The following is a 20,048-nucleotide window of genomic DNA, read 5'->3' as shown; positions in this document are numbered from 1 at the left end:
TACTAGAGAATACACTGAAGGGCGCGAGACATGAATCAAACCTCACATTTTATTCAAAGGGTTATAATAAAATCACTTTCCATCACTCTCACAGGTCATCTATGCAAGCCCCTTACACTCAGGATAGTATTTAGAGCAATTATTGTGCTTGCAACAACGTCCCAAAACCAGGTTCATTAGTTTAGTTGTCAATTTTAGGGTTATGCAGTTACACAGAAATTTAATTTTGCTTTTCAAAGGCTTTTTTGAGGATCTGCTGCATAACATTGGATAGAGGGGTTTACAAAGACAGGATGCCGAACCAAACTGTTTTAACTTTGTTACTATACTATATGTTACCATTCCACATAAAAGAGGTAAAGAAACAGAAGCTAATTATAATACATGTGATATATCGGTTCATCTCCAGGATTCTGGTTGCATCAGCTGTTCATTGCAAGGGATGCTAGTTTCAAACATGGAAACGGTGTTCCTTACAACATAGTAAATTGGTGGAGACTTATTTACATGATGCTTTTAAAAATAAAAGAAAGTGTTTCTCAATAAATGCAAGTTGTAGCATTTAAGTTAACCGTATGTGGTGCAATCATGGTTAATTTAAACTTTCGCTTAGTACATTTGCAGTGTAACACAGCTGAGATTGAACTTATGAGCAGCTGATGCATCTCACTCCAGTCCCTGGTGTTTCTGTCTGTAGATATTTTAAATTAATTGATGAAATTGATTTTTTAACATCCTGAGAACAATGCTCAATCACTTTCTTGAGAGTTTGATTTGAAGACCAATATTGTACATCTACTCATATATTAAACTATTGGCTAACTCGACCACGCTGAGCATAACAAAGAAGCTTTTTAACTTGCATGTTTTTGTTTTCCACAAGGGATTCAAATCTGAGATGTCCATTTATTATCCTCTTATAAGAGGTGGAGGTGCTGGAAGATGAGGTGTTAGATTTTAGTCATCGGTTCCTACTGAAGTCATCACATACTCTTATTCATAATTCTTCAAAAAGCCTCTCAGAGGGCTTCACTGTGATATTCATATATAGTCAAGTATAAGATTAGAAAAATGCGTTTACCAGTGCAATGTTTACGTAACAACAGTGACAAAAACTATTTGGGGTATTGAAGATGGTTATAAATCCGACTGGAAGGTTCATAACTAGATATTTCTCCCCATAGATGACTGTTATCATAAAGGCTTTTGTCATGCAAAGCACTGAACCCTTTATCAAGTTTATTAAGAACATTAGGTTGTTATACGAACACTTTCACTCAAGAATGTTCTGGAGTTTTTTCCTTTTATTTACATAATTTTGTAGATTTTCGAGACTTTAGGGCAGTAATGGTTTGCACTGTAAATAAAATAGAGACGCGAGGTTAGAATGTCTGTCGATGTGGATCGTACCTGAATGTGTCACACACACTTAGAGACATTTTTGATGTGCAGATGTGAGATGCTTGTTTGTTACGTCATTAATGACAATACAGTCCCTTCATAGATAGTAATAGCGGCATTTTTGTGCTGCTTTATATTTTGTGTCTTGAATTATTTTTGTTTCCCTTTAACACATTTTAAAACTATATTTGATACAACTTTATTTACAAAGATAAATGATTTCACAGAATGGGGCACACACATACACAGGTGGTACACATCTTTTGGCGCAGAGGTTGAGTAGTTGTTGGTAGTGATAGTGGTAATGATCACAAAACATCAGTAATTGTAGATTCATGGTGTTTTGTTTGTTTGGGGGGTTAACCCACAGAGATTTGTGTCTCTTCTTCTGATTCTACAGATCAATTAGCGATTTTTGCAAGGTAAAAAACTGTGCAAAAGTGACTCACTTAATTTGTTTTTTTAATACCTAGAAATGTGTTACACTATTAACTAGTAAGTAGATATACAGTAGATAAAACAATGCAAGTCTGTATGTATTCCAACACCATCACAACGTTGCCTTGTTGTTACATAAAAACTGAATACCAAATCTGTGTATCAAAATGGAAAACAGCTCCTCAATAAACTGAAATGCTCACTCAATTTGTGTGAAAATGCCTTCATGACAACTGTTGCCTCAGTGTGTGATGCTACACATTTTGTAAATTGAATGAATGCATGTGACAGGCAGCTGACAGTGTGTTGTTGTTCATTGTGTTGGCACTTTCACCCAGTAGTGGGTAGAAAAAACCTTAGACACTGGTTGGGGACTATTTTCAGCTTCCTTTTTTGGTGTGCTATAGATAACTATGATGGTGTGCTGAATGTAGGATTGAAAATACACAAATACGCAAGTCCATGTTCGTGGTATTATAAGAGCATGTCACCCAGTGCAAAACTACTAGACTAGTTAGGATCAATTAAGAGCTGGTTTCAAGGGCGGTTCAAGGCCTTGGTCGGGTCTGACGACAATAAGAAAAATATAGAGTATGGCATATAAGCTGTTTCGGAAAGACTGGTTTATATTATAAATAGGAGCTAATTGGTTGTCTTCTCCTGAGCTTGTTTCTTTCCTTCTAAACTCTTGTTGTTCCAAACCATCTTGTTAATGAAGGAAACAATCTGCTCATCAACCTCCGTCAGGCGGATGTCACATTCTGTTACACTGGTGTTATGAGACATCGCCTCCTCCAGAGCTTTACCTCCATCCTGCGCACACAGGTAAAACACATATGGCAGTGATGCATGTCTGTTTTTAATACATGAGGCGGTTGTTTCTAAAATAGTGATGATTGTGCTTAAAAATAACCCTTCTGCAACCCTTACTGTCTGAAACAGCTCTCAGTTTCTAAACTTCTTATTGTGAGTTTCTCCAGTGTTTTATTGTTATGTCTGAAACAGGTATTTCTATTTTTGTGAAGAGCACACCAAGGTCAAAGATACTGACTGTATTGCACATTACGCTTCTGCTATGTGGGAGATTTTTGATCCTCCACAGTTTATTCCAGACTGAGATACAGTACATGGTGAAATCTTAAAGAGGTGCGCAAAGGAAGGGGAAACTTCAGATCTACATCTCAAGAGGAAACAACACTTACCCAGCTTTCCATTATTGCATGTTTTCCACATGTATCTATGAATAATTGAAAATTCTTGTACTTTAAAGCTTTTCTGTCTGTTCGCTTCACTGTAGTGTATATATAAGTACTAGCAAGCTCTGAGGTTGAGGAAATTCCAGTGTTTCAAAATAAACCAGCATTTTAAAGGTGTATACCTGATAACCTTTAAATCAGAAAATTCTGGTCACATTCTTGTGTTTAAAAAACAAAGTTTAACAGATATAATATAATGTTTGTGTTCTAGTTTTCCACTTCCCCAGATATTGGAAAGACAATGCAAGCTAATGACATGAGCTGTCAGTCAGTCCAACACATTGACCCAGAGTGAGATCATGCCTTGCTAATGGATGCAGGGCTGCAACTTTTTTTTTCCCCAACTGGCACTAAGGATCTAAAGATAGCAATATTATCTTTAATGTTTTATTAGTCCAGTTTGTTTTCTGCTGCATGATTAGCATTGCAACTGTGAACAGACAAATTCACCATAATTTACTTACCTCACCCAGGCTGTTACAGGAGAGATTGATGCTTTTGAGGCTGTTATTCTGAGCTAAAACTTTAGACAGAGCAACAGCAGTAGGCCCCGTCACTTTATTGGCTCCCAGGTGAAGGTGAAGTAGGGTGTTGTTCTTCAGCAGGGCCTTCCCTATGGCCATACCCCCCTCGTCTCTCAGACGGTTCAGACGTAGATTGAGAGATAAAAGAGTGGAGTTCCTGGACAAGGCGTGAGCTATAGCTTTGGCGCCTGGGTCTCTTATAACATTGTCACACATGTTCAGGATCTCAAGTTTACTACTGTTGAGCAGTTTCCCAATGGCTCTGGCTCCTCTGTCTCCAATAAGGTTGTGAGAGAAGTCGAGTTCCCTCAGGGATGGGTGGTCCAGAAGATATTTCACCAGCAGCCTACACTTGTTATCATCAATGTGACTTTGATGGAGCCTTAAAAGCTGTGGAAACATTATAGTAAGAGGATTAACAAGAAATGTTCCATGTAGTACAAAATGCTCAGCCATGTGCCTAGCTAAGCATTAGCCTTGAAATGAACTTGCTATATGCATTTATCATAATTTATTCATCTTCTTTGTTTTATATAAATGTAAGTTGAATATCTATCTAATATAGAAATTTAATTGACATAAACAATATTGACTAAAATATTCATAAATCCCTTATCCCATAGTATGCACAGAAGCTAGGAGCAGATATATGGCATGTTCTCATGCAGTAATAAATTCATGTGAATAAACTATTGCGTGACTTATTTAGGTTGCAGCCAGAGGCTTTGCTGTCTTTGCTTTGATGTAAATAGAGTATGCATAATGCTTAGGCTGCATCAACAATAATATCCTGTTTCATGACATTGAGGACATTCCTGCAAATGATACTTGTTAACTGTCAAGAAAGTCTAAAATGCTCACATACAGCAAACATACATGCTGCAGACAATCAGGCTCCATACTCTACAAGTATTTGGCGCTAAAGGCAGCATGCTATAAACCACTGAGGAAGAATCAATATTCACCTTCAAGGTCTTACAGGATTTAAGAGCCTTGGCAAGGGATTCACAATCTCTGTCAGTCATCTCAAACATCTTCCATTCAAAGTTCATTCCACATTGTTTGACCTTGTACACCAAATGGAGCTCTTCCAGGCTGGTCAACTTGTCAAGGAGGATGCCAAAGTTAAAGTGGTCCATAGAGGGTGTATCATAATCAATGTCACTTGCCAACTCAGAGCCATATTCTTCTTCCTCCTTCTGTGGCTCCTTTATAGGTGGCAGCAGCTGGGAGATGTTGAGCCTCTTGAGATAGTTTTCACAATATGGAACCATGTCTAGAACTGTTTTTAGTTCTGTTACATCTGGAATAAAGAGCTCAATAATGTTCTCCATGTGCCTCTCAAAGAACATTCGTTTCCAGCTATGGCCATATTGGGAGACATCACACAGCCCCCAACGCTGCTCGCAGCACCGCTTCCAGTAGACACCATCACTGATCAAGTTGGCTGTCACACTCAGAGGCAAAGACGGAGACAGTCTCTCCTGAATAAAATCTTGCTCAGTGGGTGTAAGTTCTTCAAATATGGGCTTGTCTGCAACAGTTCCAAGTTTTACAATCAAGTTCCAATTACATAGTAAGTGACTGTGAAGTGAAGAGTATATAATGATTCAACTTAAAAAGCATACCCTTGAAGTTTTTAACGATGCTTTGCAGGCAGAGGTTTGATAGACAAGGCACTATGGCGAGGGACCAGTCTGGATCTTCAGCAATAATCCTCCTCATTTTTCTGAAGTCATCTGTTGGGTTGGGTCGGGCCACTGGAGGATATGGGGACTTGGACATGGTGGCAAGGTCACTATTTCTGAAGTTTTAGAAAGCTCCTCTGCTTAAAAATAAGAAACATTAAAGTACACCTGTACCGCATTGGACTCTCATTGCTTATTTGTTCAGGTTTTTGTGATGATAATTAATTTAATTTAAGTATGGCTAACAGTTTAGATAGCTACTGTACACCAATCAAAACATGGATTGAGCTAGCTAAAGCTGACACGTTACAGGGTGAAGGCCCTGCTAGGCTAAGCTAAAGCGCTAAACCGCGACTATACTTCCACTATAGCTATAATGTGAAGAACTGGAGAAACTAACTAACTCACCAAGTGACGTGTATTGTTTGTTTTATATGGCTAAAATTATGATTATATACTTAAATAAAGTCATTATATGCCGGTCAAAGGGTAGCAATTAGCTAAAACGTAAGCTTACCTGCAGGACGCGTCGTCTGTGTCCATGGTAACAGAACGCTCAAAGTTTAGTTCACGGAAGTTCGAGCTTTGTGCTCTGAACGTTGTCCTACATATTAATCTGGAGAGAAACACACATAAAACATACCTACAATTTAACTTTTTTCAATTATGTGCTTAACAGAGAATACTGGTACACAGAATGCTGAAAACGAGGGTCAAAATTGTAAGGCATCCATTTGTCGATAATATCTTTGGATGTATATTTTTTATCACGTTGGAAAGCAGAATTTTCGACACCCTGAGAACGCAACTTCTATTGGTATTTATGGTATTAGGGTTTTAGATTTAATGCTTAACTTTTCCTGAAGAATAAATTAAAGCACTATCATACAATATTTCATAAAAAAACTATAACTGCCAGTTCACTCTAAATATTCATTTACACTGAGTGCAGTTAGAAACAAGGGGAGAACCTGCAGATAATTCCTGCTCAAGTGTATTTAAGACTGTGTGACATCAGTGTTACATTGCAGTTGCATTATGCTGGAGCTGCGACAGTGTTCAGCCTGATCATGCTGTGAAGAACACTTGGGTTGTGCAAAGCTGGCAGATGGACCACAGATATGGACCAGGGCCCTTTTGGATGAGACCACATTGGAGGGGAGCCATCTATCTTACATACAACAACACAAAGGAGGTGCACAGATACAGTGTAGGAGGGTACAAAACAGTAAATACAGCCTTTAGAGATACTGAGTGCCACTGACATCTGTGCTTTACTAAGTACAAACAAAGATCACTTTAAAAACGTACATAAAAAACTGTGCTTTATATATATATATATATATATATATATATATATATATAAATCAGAGATGTATAATCATCAGTAAATAAAATAATATTTAAGTTATTCCATTATTTTTGTTTAGAAAATGAAAAAAGGCTCTTTATAACCTAAGTTTTTGTCTGATTTTAAGAAAATATTTGGTTGATGGTTATCATATATGGCAAAAAAAAAAGGTTCAAATTTGAATACTGTGGAAGCTGGTATTAGGATTTTCACAAGACCACATACTGAGTCACATACATGATGCAGCAAAAAATTTTCCGTGTGGAAGCTCTGAGAGAGACAGTGTGTGAGAGAGAGATGGCTGTTACTGACAACATCAGCTTGCTGTAGGAGTCAGATGAACGGTTGGACAGAGGAATAAGAGGCTCCAACTGTACCCCAGAGGCAGCCCATCACTGTCATCCTCATGTAATATGGCCCGACAGACACACGCTTCCCTCGTACTCCAGCTTTAATGGACTGCCATGACATCAGCCTTCCACCGCACAGGAGGAAAACTCACTCTGCATGCTGCACTCCAGTTACAGGCTATGTGCAAGGAATCACAGGGTTGGGCTCTCCTGCACCATAAACCTATAAAGTAGTAGATACCTCTGTGCACTAATTCTTTTAATTATAATTACAAATTATTATTGCATTAGTTGCTAGGCAATGCAGCATATGTGTTATTATCATAAACATGAAATGGTTAACAAAATGAAGAGTTTTTACATAATAAGAAAATGTATTTTGGAGTGTGACATACTTCAGCAATAAGTAATATATTTATAATATATGTGTGAAAGTATCTCAGGCCTACTGAGTACTGAATGTACTACTGTACATGGCAATGACATAAAATACTATCAACTACTGTTTTTCTGTGCATAATGTAATGTGCATAACAAAACAACAAATCAAATCATGAAAATAAACTAAATTAAAAACATTAAATATAAACTAGAATGCAGATGCTTACAACTCAGCTTTTGCCAACTTGTGAACTTGCTGTGAACCCAACTAAACATTTCTCACACTCTCTTGTTACAGAAAGTCATCCAGTTGTATGTGTAAGTCAAGCTTCTCTGCAGCTGCTCAGTGACTGACATTAACAGCCCGGTTGTGTCAGGTAGGTACCTACTAGGATGTTGGTGAATGGAAAGCGTCATAACACACTGCCCCATTTCAAAATGTGACCTGAAGATGGCGCCAAAGTAAAAGCCAATGGAACAACTAATTATTAATCCAGCAGGGATTTTGCAGTTTAAGATGTATTTTTAATTAATCTGTTTAATTAATGTTGTTTTCCACTGAGTCACCAAGGAGGGATGGCTAAAAACACCTTTCAATCTTAACCTCAATGACAACGGTTATGCCTTCAAGCTTCACAACATTTGAAGTTAGAGATCAAAGAACACTTTGTCTAGTTTTTGATATTTATGATTGAAATTATTTACTGATTCCTAAGAAGCATAAACACACAAAAGGTCAAAGAGTGCATTAATACATACAAACTGGAAGTGACTACAAAAGTGCATAGGAAACTTTATTCCTTTTGTTGAAAATAAAGACAATAAGACAACAATCAGTTTTCAGAAAGAATATAAACCTCAGCGGAATCTGTTTACCGGACCTGATGAAACCAAATACTGAGCTCAGTCTCTTTAAAGCCCCGGAAATTCTAGGGAAATGCAAACACCGAAAAGTTCAATTCACATTACAGCCCACAAGAAAACAGGGCTAACCATTAAAGTCTTCTAAATCTGAGTAACCACTGTAGGGCGAACTGGAGTCCAAGTGGATACTACTGTCTGTGTCCACAGACACCACAGAGCTCAGGCTGCTATCTATGGACACCATGCTGCTGCTGCTGCTGCTACTGCTGCTGCTGCTGCTGCTGCTGTCGTCACTGTCACTGCTTCTGCTGCTGTCCTCATCGTGGATCACCATCACCTCTGCAGAGACAGCTGCTGGAAAACAGAAAAAAAAAACAAACATTTGAAAAAGAAGCTTCACTCTGAGTCATTTAAAGTGATTCACAACACACTACTCTAGATTCCTCTTATCAACAACTCCCAGCTTTTAATCTAACAATACTTTCATAACTGAACTGTACCACATTATACAGTGAGGTGCTTTTGCAGCACAATGACACTGTGCAAAGTGGGCAAAAACTCAACATTATCACCTTTACTTTGTAAGACCAGCAGCTGCACCTCGAGCCACCAGTCCATCACGCTCCTGAAATGTGTGAATGACCCCACCCTCACTGAGCTCGTCTCCAGGATGGATGAGTCTGCATATAAATCTGAGCTTGACCACCTACTGACATGATGTGGCCAAAAGAACTCAGAGCTCAATGTTCTAAAAACAGAGGAGATGCTTGTAGATTTCAGGATGAACCCAGCACCACCCACAACCATCACCCTATGTGTCCTTCCACTTCCTGTTCCCATCATCTCCCAGGACCTCCCACCTCTGACTCTCCCCTCTAAGGAGCTTCACCACAGCAGCAGCAGAGGGTCGAGCACTTTTCTCAGGGACACTTTCGCAGTTACAATGCTCTCTAGTCATTTAAGCTGATGGAAGTGACATTCCACACTCCTGCTAGCAATTATACTGTCAGTCAAATATTAAAACTGTATGGGCCTCCATGTTTCATTAGTGTGATCCTGACTTCATCCCTGCCACATACTGCAGTCTGATGTGTGTTCTGTCAGTGAAGAGGCAAACACACCAGAGAACAAAGAGAGGCAGGAAATCCCATCGAAAACATGGGTATATACTGCAACAACGTGCCGTATGAAGTTGTCCCTGTCCATTGACTCAAGAAGAAGAAGATTCTTGTCTATTGCTTTACTGACTGTACGACAGCCCCAAGACATTTACAAGGCTCTCCACTGACCTGATCTGATGACATCCTGGTCACTAGCTTTCTTATCTGAAATAAGGAAAATTTACTTTAAGTCATCAGCTTTATACTTTTTTTTCAGCAGATAATCTCTTATAATGTTTACAGTACTTCTCTTGGTTTGGTTTGGTCTTAAACAACATATGTAAAATGCAGAGCTCTCCGACTGCATGAACTTTTGGCTACTAGTGACATAGCTGATAACGCACCTCTCACCTTTCCTCTCAGTGATGAGTGTCTGACGCCTCGCCTTCATGTCCAGACTCAGGTTTTCCACCATGCGGTCAATGCAGTTGTCCAGAGCTAGACAGCGGGTCTGGGACTGGATGGCCTGTCTGCAGATGGGACACTCATTTTTCTTTTTGCGCCACTGCTGGATGCAGTAACAACAGAAGCTGTGAGCGCAGTTCAGGATGACCGCCTGACCCATGAGAAAACGAAAAGTACAAAAGCACAAAATTGAGACTACTCAACTAAAAAAAATGGTTTTAGTGGACAACAAAATGAAAACACAAGATGTAATTAGTTTTGTGTTTTTTTATGTTCAGTCTATGTACCTTTTGTACTCTCTAGGCTAATTGCTGTTTAATCAGAGTCAAAGATTTAATGTGGGGGAAAATTCAATGACATTATAAAGAAAGATAACATTTCAACCATCATATCAAACCAACTTCTGACCTACCTCAATGAAGAGTTCAGAGCAGATGATGCACTGAAGCTCATTCTCCAGAACTTCAGTGACTTGTGTCACTACCTCCTCTTTCTGAGCTCTCTCCTTTTCTTTCTCCTCCTGCAATAGTGGAAGAAATTACTGTGTAAATATAAAATTAGATGAAGCTAAAATATGCAAATATACTATAAAATCACTGTGAATGTACCTTTGTCATTTCCAGTTCTTTGTTTTTGGCCAAAAGAACCTCTTCAAAGCCTTGCCGAGAAAGAGAAAGTTCGTCTATGACTTTCTTTTGCTTCACGCAGACAAAAACAGATTTACATTATTAGAATACAATAAAAATTAATTTAATTCTATGAATTTATTGTAACATATTTAGATACTGTAATGTGTGCCAAGTTGATTGGATTTGTCTTTCAATAACAACAAAGGTCTCTAGGTTTATGCTTCTTACTTCTTGTAAAGCCTCTTCCAACTGCTTCTTCAGAAGCTCCTCTTGTTGCTGTGTTTTCTCTGCCTAAACACATATTAATTGAGGGGGGAGAATTTTGTGTTTAACAGTCACTCATACAAAAACTGCAAGTCATAACATCTAGTACTTTCAAATTGTTCAATATCCAGACAAACACCTGCTCCACACTATAACCACAACAGTAGTTTTGAACACATGTTGGGCACATAGAAAAAACCTCTCACCTCTAGCTGCCTCTTAGTTTCACTGAACGACTTCTCTAGCGTCTCCATCCTGTGCATTTTGGCTCTGAGTGTCTCCAGCTGACCCTGCAGCTCCCGAACCTGCTCCTCTCTGAGCAGGTCAGCCTTTCGGGGCTCTCCCTCCAGAGATGCTACCTGCCTCTGGGTATGATCCACTTGCTCCCTCAACAGCAAAATATTCTGGCTATACCTGCAAATAAAAATATGACAGAGGGGAGAGAAAAAAATAAAAAATTTAACTCAATGTTCAATTTATATATATGTGGTACATTGATTGGCATAAACCACTATCTGCATCCATCTTTTTCAGATTAAGATATATAGTTGTAATTTGAAAAAAAGTGGTTAAAATTTCTTTTTGTTTTGAAGCTGGTGGAGATATTTGTCCATCTGGATTCTGGTATTACCTTAACGAATGCATCACTTGCTAAATATGTACCCTTTGAGAAACCCTTAACCGTAATTGTAAATAATGTAAACAATTTTTATGATCAATTAATTGTTGATATATCAAAGATTAGTTTGTTCCGATCTCTAATATGTAATCAGTTACTGCTTGTTTTGTCATTTATAAAACTAAACTGAAAGTGTTGTTAAGTCAAAAAAGCAACTTGAAGAAATTATCTGTGGCGCTAGAAACCATGTTTTAACAGGCCAAAAGATTTACTGACAAAGACTACAGCAAATTAATCAGTCATATAAATAGCTGTCATCTACAGCCCTACATACATCTGCAAGTTGTCCACATCACAGGGAGTACTGGAGCCATCGGAAGAACAGTTTACTTCCTGGGCTTGTCCACTGGATCGGGTTTCTGCCGACTGGGTGTGACTGAGCCTCTGCTGGCGATTTACAGGAGTCAGAGGGCAGGACTTTGCAAATGACTTGTCTGCTGATGAGCAGCGGTAGAGCTTAGATTTTGAGGTAGACGGCTCAACTTCTTCCACAGTCAACTTCCTCTTGGGCTTCTTGGAAGCATGGGCTGCTTTAGCACCCTCTCTGTGTCCCTTTGCCAGATAATGTCTAATGTCTTTAAGGGGCCGCTGGACGAGGATGTAGTCAAACTCCACTTTGGTTCCCATCACAGGTACCCCAAGTTGTATTGAGTCTCCGAGCCTGAGCTGATAATCTTCTTCAGCAGGAATGCGGTTTCCATTCACCCACACACCATTGAGACTCTAAGAAAGAAGGTGACAGTTTTATTATCAGCAGTGTTGAATGTTGTTTAATTTAATACAATAAGTTGTGTTTATTGTTTGCTATTTGAGTTGTTTTGGGCCTAAGTCGAGAGATAGCATCAAACTCAAAATCTACCCAGACCACCTTCTCCCTGTGTGTTGTGCTTTTCATAATAAAGATTTTTACATGCAGCTCTAAATACAAAATACAAAGTCTCTCTGCTTCTCATTTATTGTGGTGTTTAGTCTTTGCTGTATCTATTGTAACTAAATTTAGAACTGAATGTAAAGAAACAGCATAATGTCCACAGCTGAACAAATGAGAAACCTGTTTACCTTCTTGTCTGTGACTGTCCACTGACCATCTTCCCTTTGCTTGAAAGTACAGTGCAGTCTGGAGATCATCAGGGGACAACTTGGGGACAGCAGCTGGTAGGTTACATCCATGCCACGTCCAATGGTGATCTGGACAGTCAAAAACAAACATGACATACAGCCTGTTAGCTCTCCACTGTGCATCTTATACCTCATTAACACAAATAGCTTAGACAGCTACACTGAAAGAAGTTACGTTACTTAAGGAAACCAAAACGGTTTACTAGAAATGATGAATATATTGTATGCAAAAATCTGATTATAGCGTGAACTTGAGTGAACTTATTATATGTTAAATAAGGCAAATTGACTTAGCTAGTTAGCTAGCTAACTCAATAGCATTAGCAAACTGCACCTCAGTCTTTTCGAACAAGCGAAGCCAGTCTGACTTTCTTCCGACTCTCATCAAACATAAAACCTCTGAATCTGAACACTCATCCTCTTCAGCCGCAGCACAATCCGTCGTTACGCTATCCATCTTATCTCATAGCGTCAGCCGCTAACCGGACCTGGAACACATCATTAGCTGTGTTGACTCGAACCCCGTCCCATGGAGGATCGTCACCAGCGACCGGAAGACGTTTGGCTCAATTTCAAAATAAAGGCGCTACATCACTTCATCCGTCAATAAATGACCTTATTAAGAATCTGAACGAATTTATTCCATTTACATCCCATTAAATAATAATAATAATAATAATAATAATAATAATAATAATAATAATAATAATAATAATAATAATAAGAAGAAGAAGAAGAAGAAGAAGAAGAAGAAGAAGAAGAAGAAGAAGAAACATTTCTATAATACTACGTCCTGTCTACATTTTCAATCCAATATAAGTGATGAAAATGATAAGGTCTTCAGTTTGTTTTGTCTAAAAATGGTTAAAAACTTAAATATAGTCGATTTACTGTCATATTTCTTCAGTGCAACCCATAAAATAAAGAACTGTCTGTGGCTACGCAAACTAGAAAAATACTGAAAAACTGTCTATATTTGCTCTTTGGTTTTATATATTTGTTTTTGTTGTATTTATAGTCTCATTCTGGACGTTATTAAGTCGTTTTTTAAATTAAATTCCGTATGCGACCTGCCTACTAGGCAATAAACCTATATCCCTATATATGTAATAGCTTATATTATTAGAAGGGATAATTACTGCATAAAAACACTACTGTTTTTAAAAATATAAACCTGTATATGGTGAAAAAAAAAAACACCCCAAAGCTTTAAATAGCACTTCTTCTGCATCAGTACTTTTGTAGTACCTCACACTGACCCTCCTGTTGCGGTTCACTCGGGCGACCCTGTGTCCCAAAACGTGCGCACCCCGAGCACCGGGCGGGACTTCCTTTCTCTTGCGGATGCGATTTCGGGGTGAAGCAGGCAGAAAGGGCTTGGTCGGGGTGTCACCGGTCTGTCTGTGCGCCTCTGCGCCTCTGCACCGTAGGTTACCTGGCTTTAAGGACGCAGCTGCTGCCGGAGCCCCGTGGATGACTCTCCTCCTCGGCTATGCTGCCCTGAGAGCGCACCGAGTACCCGCCCCGCGAAAATGTCCGATGTTAACAAGACTATTCAGAAATGGCACGCCAGTTTTAGGAAAGCCACAGACTTTGACTCGTGGGGACAATTAGTGGAGGCTATAGATGAGTACCAAATGTAAGTTGCATTCAACATGTGCACCCTGGCTCTCCACACGGCTGCTTTATCCCGGACACAGCGCGGGCGGCATGCTTTTATTTGATTCTCTGCCCTTTTAATGTGCAGGGACATAACAGCACGTAGGACACAGGTTTTTGGTGCATGGAGCTCCTCGGAGCCTGTGACCGAGCTGTCATCAGCTCTCCCAGCTGCAAAGAAACCCAAAGCATCCATGACGTGATGTGGCAGGAACAGAGGCAGCAGACTGGGCTGTTGTTCGTGTGCATGTTTACATCCCAGCTTCATTCGCCTGCCAGGCTGAGTTGAGGGAGAGTCCTTTTTCATAAAGCCTGTCCTAGAAACCCATCCCGGGCTGCAGTGAGGTTTCGTTATGTGTCATGCATGCAGTGCAGAAATGAGCCAATATTCCTCAGAGTATTGAGAAATAGTCAGCCACACCCTCTCATTGTTGTGGGTGGGTTTACATTGCTGTTCAGTGAGGAATGTTTCCTGCCTTTCAGACAGAATCTGCCTTTTTTTTTTTTTGCACAATAGTTTCAAGATGTTATCTGTTTGGTCTCATAATTAATCTTTTATATGAAATTACACTAATGACAGGAACTACTGTGGAGCTTGATGACTTTGTGCCTTGACCGCAAGGGGGCGCAGTTAAACATCATCAGCCACCTCACAGTGCACACAGTGCATCTTAAAAGATGGATTTTAAAGCTTGACTGCTTTAAGTTTGTGTTTTCTCATGGGTTCATTTAGTTTAGCGAGGCAGCTGCAAAAAGAAGCCCAGTCTACAAACTCATCGGACTACACAGAAGAGCAGAAGGTAATCATTACACCTCTCTTTAACCACGTCTGGGAGCAGACGTTGAGGTATTTCATTAACTAAATTGTGTTTTTCTTTTTCTTTTATCCTTACTTTATGTATTTAGAAAACTTTAGGGAAGATTGCAACATGCCTGGAGATGAGAAGTGCCAGTTTGCAGGTTTGTGTCATTTTCTATTTTTATCCACACCCTTAAGGGTCACATTGAGGATTTTACAAGTGAATTGCTTTGTATGTTAAAACAAAATTAAACTTAGAGGGATGCAACTTCCGCTGTACGTAATGTTCCCTTGTTGTGCTTGTGCACAAGAACACAAACTACTAAGCTGCATCCACAAACAGTACAGTACTTAGCAAATATATTAAAATGAAAGAGCAAAAATAATGGAAACGCACATTAAACACCTTTGTCTTCTTTTCTGTAGTGCACACAGTCGAAAGAAGAATTCAAGTTGGAAGACCTGAAGAGACTGGAAACCAGTAAGTGTCAGACAGAGTGTTCCTGTTGATTCTCCAACTCTCTTTGGGAAAATATTTCTCACATAAATTTCTCCTTTTTCAATCATCAGTTATTAAAAACATACTGACGTACAACAAAGAGTTTCCTTTTGACGTCCAGCCAGTGCCCTTAAGGTAAACAGCCGTCACCTATCAGCGTCTAATGCTGTCGCTCACATTTGTAGCATAATAATGAATTTATTGTATAATTGATGAAATGTCCAAATGTGTAAAATCACAGCTACTGTACTCAGACAAAGTTTGTTTGTTTTAGAAAATAACTTATCTCTAATTAAAAATTCATTATCGATCTAATCTGTGTCTATCAAATACTTAAACTTTCTTTTTGTCTTTGTCAGGAAAATCCTTGCTCCAGGTGAAGAGGAGAACCTCGAGCTGGAGGAGGAGGAAGATGCAGCAGCCGGAGCAGGTGCCACTGAGGCTTTTCCCCCTCGTGCTCCTGGTACTGTCCGTTTGACCGTGAATAACAGCATCCAGTGTTCGACCTGTACCATTTATGTCCTGTTTTTGTGTCTGTCTGTTCTCTCTGTCGGTGCTGTGCATGGCTTCATCGCTCATTCCTGCCTGCTGCATTTGCAGCTTTGCAAGGTACGACTCCATCGACAAACGGCTTCTGAATTTGTTCTCAACTGCATGACAGACAGTTCTTTTTACAGCTTATCAGTGGAAACATCTGGCTGAAAGATAAAAAAAAACACTATAAAGGTCTGAAAACCACAGCAGCAGTGTTTTTGTGATATAGCGGCAAGCATGCTCCTGAAAATGCTGTCTGTCAGTTTTTATTTACTCTTTGGTGCAAGATGACATCATTGCCTAAAGTTATGCTACTGTTAAAGTCTTTAACCTTTGTCTTGTGCAGGTACCTTGTTGCCACGGTTACCATCAGAGCCCGGGATGACGCTACTTACTATAAAGATTGAAAAAATTGGATTGAAGGATGCCGGACAGTGTATTGATCCTTATATGACGATTAGTGTCAAAGGTATCGACCCATCCCCAAATCTGAGTGAACAATCAAACAAGCTGCTGGTTTCCAGTTAGAGCCACGCCCTTGTTTCTGCTGTGCAGTTTCTATCAAGTCTGAAAATAAACCAAAAGTTGCTTTGTGTGAAGGTTTTAGAGCTTCTGCCAAAACCAAAACTCTGTTCTATGCTTCGTCCTTGCAGATGTGAACGGTGTGGATTTGAACCCAGTGCAGGACACCCCCGTGGCCACCAGGAAGGAAGACACCTACATTCATTTTAGTGTGGACATAGAGATCCAGAGACATTTGGAGAAACTACCAAAAGGTAATGCATGAGACTTGATAGAAAGAAAAGATGCAGTGGCAAGAAAAAGTATGTGAACCTTTTGGAATTTCATGGTTTTCTCCATTAATTTCTCATAAAATGTGATTTGATCTTCATCTAAGTCAAATTTCCACTCGCACTGAGGTTGTTATGGTTGTTTGCCTTCTTTTTTTTGGCGTTATTATTATATTATTTTTTGCCACTTTTACATCACCAAAAGCCACCGTAACATTAAGTGAATATTACTGTAAGTGAGTTTTGTTACTGGCACCTTTAAAGTACAGCACCAACTGAGGGGATTTCTGCAGAATTAGGATGCAGTGGTGTTTTGCAAAAATCTATTTGAAGTAATTTTGTTATATTTGTGTATATTATGCTTAAATAAAGTTGTGTGTAACATAAGGGCTTTTTGAAATGTGTGAGTAAGTTTTTCCTGTGATGTTCATACACTTGCCTCATTGTTACAACTTGTTTCCAGGAGCAGCTATCTTCTTTGAATTCAAACACTACAAACCCAAAAAGCGGTTCACCAGCACAAAATGTTTTGCCTTCATGGAAATGGATGAGATCAAACCTGGGCCCATCGTAATTGAACTGTGAGTTTAATTATACGTTTGTTAGTTTTTTTAATCTATGTGATTCATTGTGTCTTTTGCACAATGAAGTACAAACTGTACCTTCTCGCATTTCAGGTACAAGAAGCCCACAGACTTTAAGAGGAAGAAACTGCAGCTCCTTACAAAGAAACCACTTTATCTCCATCTTCATCAGACATTACACAAGGACAGCTAAGTCTGAGCACCCCTTGAACTTCAAACTTCCTCTCTTACATCCACATCCAGCAAAATGTGGGGCTCTGCCTCATCAGATGCAGCAGGCAGCAGCACTAAATCAAGACCATTGTCATTTTCTATGAGCATAAGAAGGAACGAAAGGAACTGAGGCAAACAGAAGACCTGCTCAGATCCCACATTAGTTTCCATTTTTGTATTCTTTGGTTTCATTCCTCCTATTGCAGGATCGCCTTTTCTAAAAATGGAAAACACCTAAAAGTCATGTTTTTTTCCTATTTGGAAGTCCAGGGTTTTTGTATGACCGCAGTGATATATCGAAACAGTTAAACACCTCATTTCCAGTCTTCCATAACTCACTGATTTTGGGAAATGGGACACAACATGAGATCTTTCAGGTGCTTAATCTCTGTTTTAAGGTTGAATGCAGTTTGACTCGTCATGTTTGAGTTGTTGGACGTTGAACTTTAGGCTGAAGGCAAATTCAGCGAAACATTAAACACAACTACAGCTGCCAAAGAAAGTGGACTTGTTGGGGAAGTCATCGCTGAGTCTGCGAAGCTATTCCCTGAATAAATAACATGCTTGATCAGGGGAATGTGCATTCTTGAGTTCTGACCGTTCTGAAGTTTTTATAGTCTTGAATGTGTCAAAATGTAAAAAATCTCTAGTGTTTAATTATATTCAAAATAATTACAAACTGATGAATCATACCTGCAGTTAAAATATGATAACATTTGTAGCAACATCACAAAGATAATTACATTTACTAATAAATACTTCAGTTCAAAATAAATAATTCCAAGTTAATTGGGGAAAAGGCTATTAAATGATCATTTTATTTCTTTGCTGTGATTTCAAATAGTCAAATTCCATCTCACAATTTGTTTTCAACTTTAAAAAATAGTTTTGTGCTTTCTTCAATATTAATCTGCATTAACTTCTTTATTGATGTTGTATCTATTTTCCACTTGGACAACAGATACAAACACAACAACAGGGTTATTAACTAATGTATTTTCAAGTTGATATAGTAAAAATAAGTCATGTTTCAGGTCACCTGATAAACATAGGTCCACTTTTTAAGCTCAGTTTTTAGTCTCCAGCAACAAATCGGACTCTTTATCTGCTAACAATAAGCTGAACGGCACTAAAACACTTTGCAAAACTGAGCTGCAGTGTTGGATGAAAATTCTCTGGTTTATTTCTGTGTGACACCTTTCATGTTAAGGTCATCTGACTTGTTGATATAATAATAATTAATAGTTAACATTGATGAGTGCAGCTTTAATTTAAAGCAGCAGGTGCTCTGATTAGTGTGTTTCTCTGATTGGTGTGTCACCAAATAGAGATTATTCAACACTTACTGAATGTCAAATTGAAAAGAAACCATAAATTGATGATATTTAAAAACTAAAAGTTTTAGCAGTTTTAGTTTTAGCAGTATTGAATTTCGCAGTGGCATTCACGATGTTAAATGGTGCAGTTTTCTTTACTAATGAGTAATATTTTTTAAAGTTTGTGTTGGTCACAATGTCACGAAATGTGATTTAAATGCCAGATTTTCAAACTCTGAATATATATTTTGCAATACTAACACAGAAGGAATAAATAATAAATGCATCAATATTAAAGTGGATGCAGCATGGTTTGCATGCTGTAGAAGTGTATTCTGTATACAATTTGAGCTTTTGGTAGTTTAACACCAGTTAAAGCATAAATGCAGTGGAAAACACAAACATTTATCCCCTGCCAGTTATCTAGTGCTAATTATCAGATCAAATGTTTTATGTATATAGTTATATTTGAAGGAAACACTTCAGGAAGGAAACATTGAACTTCAGAATATCTACAGGATGCATCTTTACTGGTAGATGAAGGACAGACGTGCTCTTAGACTGACTTTGTATAATAAAAAAAAAAAAAGTCTCAGAAAAGGCCACTACTTTTATTTTGAAATTTAATGTCACCTAGTAGCAAACTGACTTTTTTTTATGAAGTTGCATTTAGTTTTATTTCCATTCAGACCCCTCTTCACTCAAACATCTACATTGTATTGTTTGATTTTAGATTTTATTTTTGTAATGTCTCTGTATTCAGAACTTTAGGATACACTGACTGATGAATATACAGATAACTGTATGTATGTACAGTATGAAGCGCTTTAATGTGGTAGAACTGAGTGTTTTAGTTTTGACGGGGGGAATTGTATTAAACATTTAAAATGCTTTTCATTTCTAATAAACTACAAATGAGGCAGTTTTATAGATAATTGATAGATAAATGCTGTTTGCTCATTAGAGTTCACATTCATTTAGGTCATGCAAACTGTTTTGCATGTTAACTTAAATCACTCATCCTAATCAACTGGTGTCCTAATCAAGAGGACATAGAAAATACATTTTAAAGATTAAAAACATTAAGTAAAACTATAGTATATTCACACAAAACTATTAAAAAATATGTTTATCTTTGGCTTTA

The 20,048-nt window shown here is 38.4% G+C and overlaps 3 protein-coding genes across 11 annotated transcripts; 1 reads left to right on the top strand and 2 right to left on the bottom strand.

The window, feature by feature from the left end:
* Nucleotides 1-639: 639 nt before the first annotated feature.
* tcte1 (t-complex-associated-testis-expressed 1) lies at nt 640-5,862 on the bottom strand. Its single transcript, XM_026342078.1, has 5 exons — nt 5,825-5,862; nt 5,248-5,444; nt 4,585-5,153; nt 3,560-4,009; nt 640-2,652 (listed from the first exon to the last, which is right to left on the bottom strand). Exons 2-5 carry the CDS (start codon nt 5,402-5,404, stop codon nt 2,482-2,484), a joined length of 1,347 nt encoding a protein of 448 aa, XP_026197863.1. The 5' UTR covers nt 5,405-5,444; nt 5,825-5,862; the 3' UTR covers nt 640-2,481.
* A 2,308-nt stretch (nt 5,863-8,170) lies between these two features.
* rnf8 (ring finger protein 8, E3 ubiquitin protein ligase) lies at nt 8,171-13,050 on the bottom strand. 8 transcript variants are annotated; one of them, XM_026342069.1, is made up of 10 exons: nt 12,844-13,050; nt 12,450-12,578; nt 11,665-12,113; nt 10,918-11,125; nt 10,676-10,738; nt 10,427-10,516; nt 10,231-10,338; nt 9,765-9,969; nt 9,543-9,578; nt 8,171-8,607 (listed from the first exon to the last, which is right to left on the bottom strand). In XM_026342069.1, the coding sequence occupies exons 1-10, from the start codon at nt 12,964-12,966 to the stop codon at nt 8,378-8,380; spliced, it is 1,641 nt and encodes a 546-aa protein (XP_026197854.1). In that variant the 5' UTR covers nt 12,967-13,050; the 3' UTR covers nt 8,171-8,377. The 8 variants fall into 8 exon arrangements, with proteins under 8 accessions (XP_026197854.1, XP_026197856.1, XP_026197857.1 ...); XM_026342071.1 differs by having other exon boundaries at nt 8,171-8,604; XM_026342076.1 differs by having other exon boundaries at nt 8,533-8,607; nt 9,758-9,969.
* Nucleotides 13,051-13,815: 765 nt separating this feature from the next.
* Nucleotides 13,816-19,841, top strand: aida (axin interactor, dorsalization associated). Of its 2 annotated transcripts, XM_026340797.1 has the most exons (11): nt 13,816-14,148; nt 14,902-14,968; nt 15,075-15,128; nt 15,394-15,448; nt 15,538-15,601; nt 15,826-15,929; nt 16,067-16,075; nt 16,347-16,469; nt 16,654-16,776; nt 17,255-17,372; nt 17,469-19,841. In XM_026340797.1, exons 1-11 carry the CDS (start codon nt 14,042-14,044, stop codon nt 17,566-17,568), a joined length of 924 nt encoding a protein of 307 aa, XP_026196582.1. In that variant the 5' UTR covers nt 13,816-14,041; the 3' UTR covers nt 17,569-19,841. The 2 variants fall into 2 exon arrangements, with proteins under 2 accessions (XP_026196582.1, XP_026196583.1); XM_026340798.1 differs by lacking the exon at nt 16,067-16,075.
* The last annotated feature ends 207 nt before the right edge of the window (nt 19,842-20,048 follow it).

This window comes from Anabas testudineus, chromosome 24, assembly GCF_900324465.2.
Source record: "Anabas testudineus chromosome 24, fAnaTes1.2, whole genome shotgun sequence".
Taxonomy (NCBI): Eukaryota; Metazoa; Chordata; class Actinopteri; order Anabantiformes; family Anabantidae; genus Anabas; species Anabas testudineus.
This window is presented reverse-complemented; position numbering and strand designations above follow the sequence as displayed.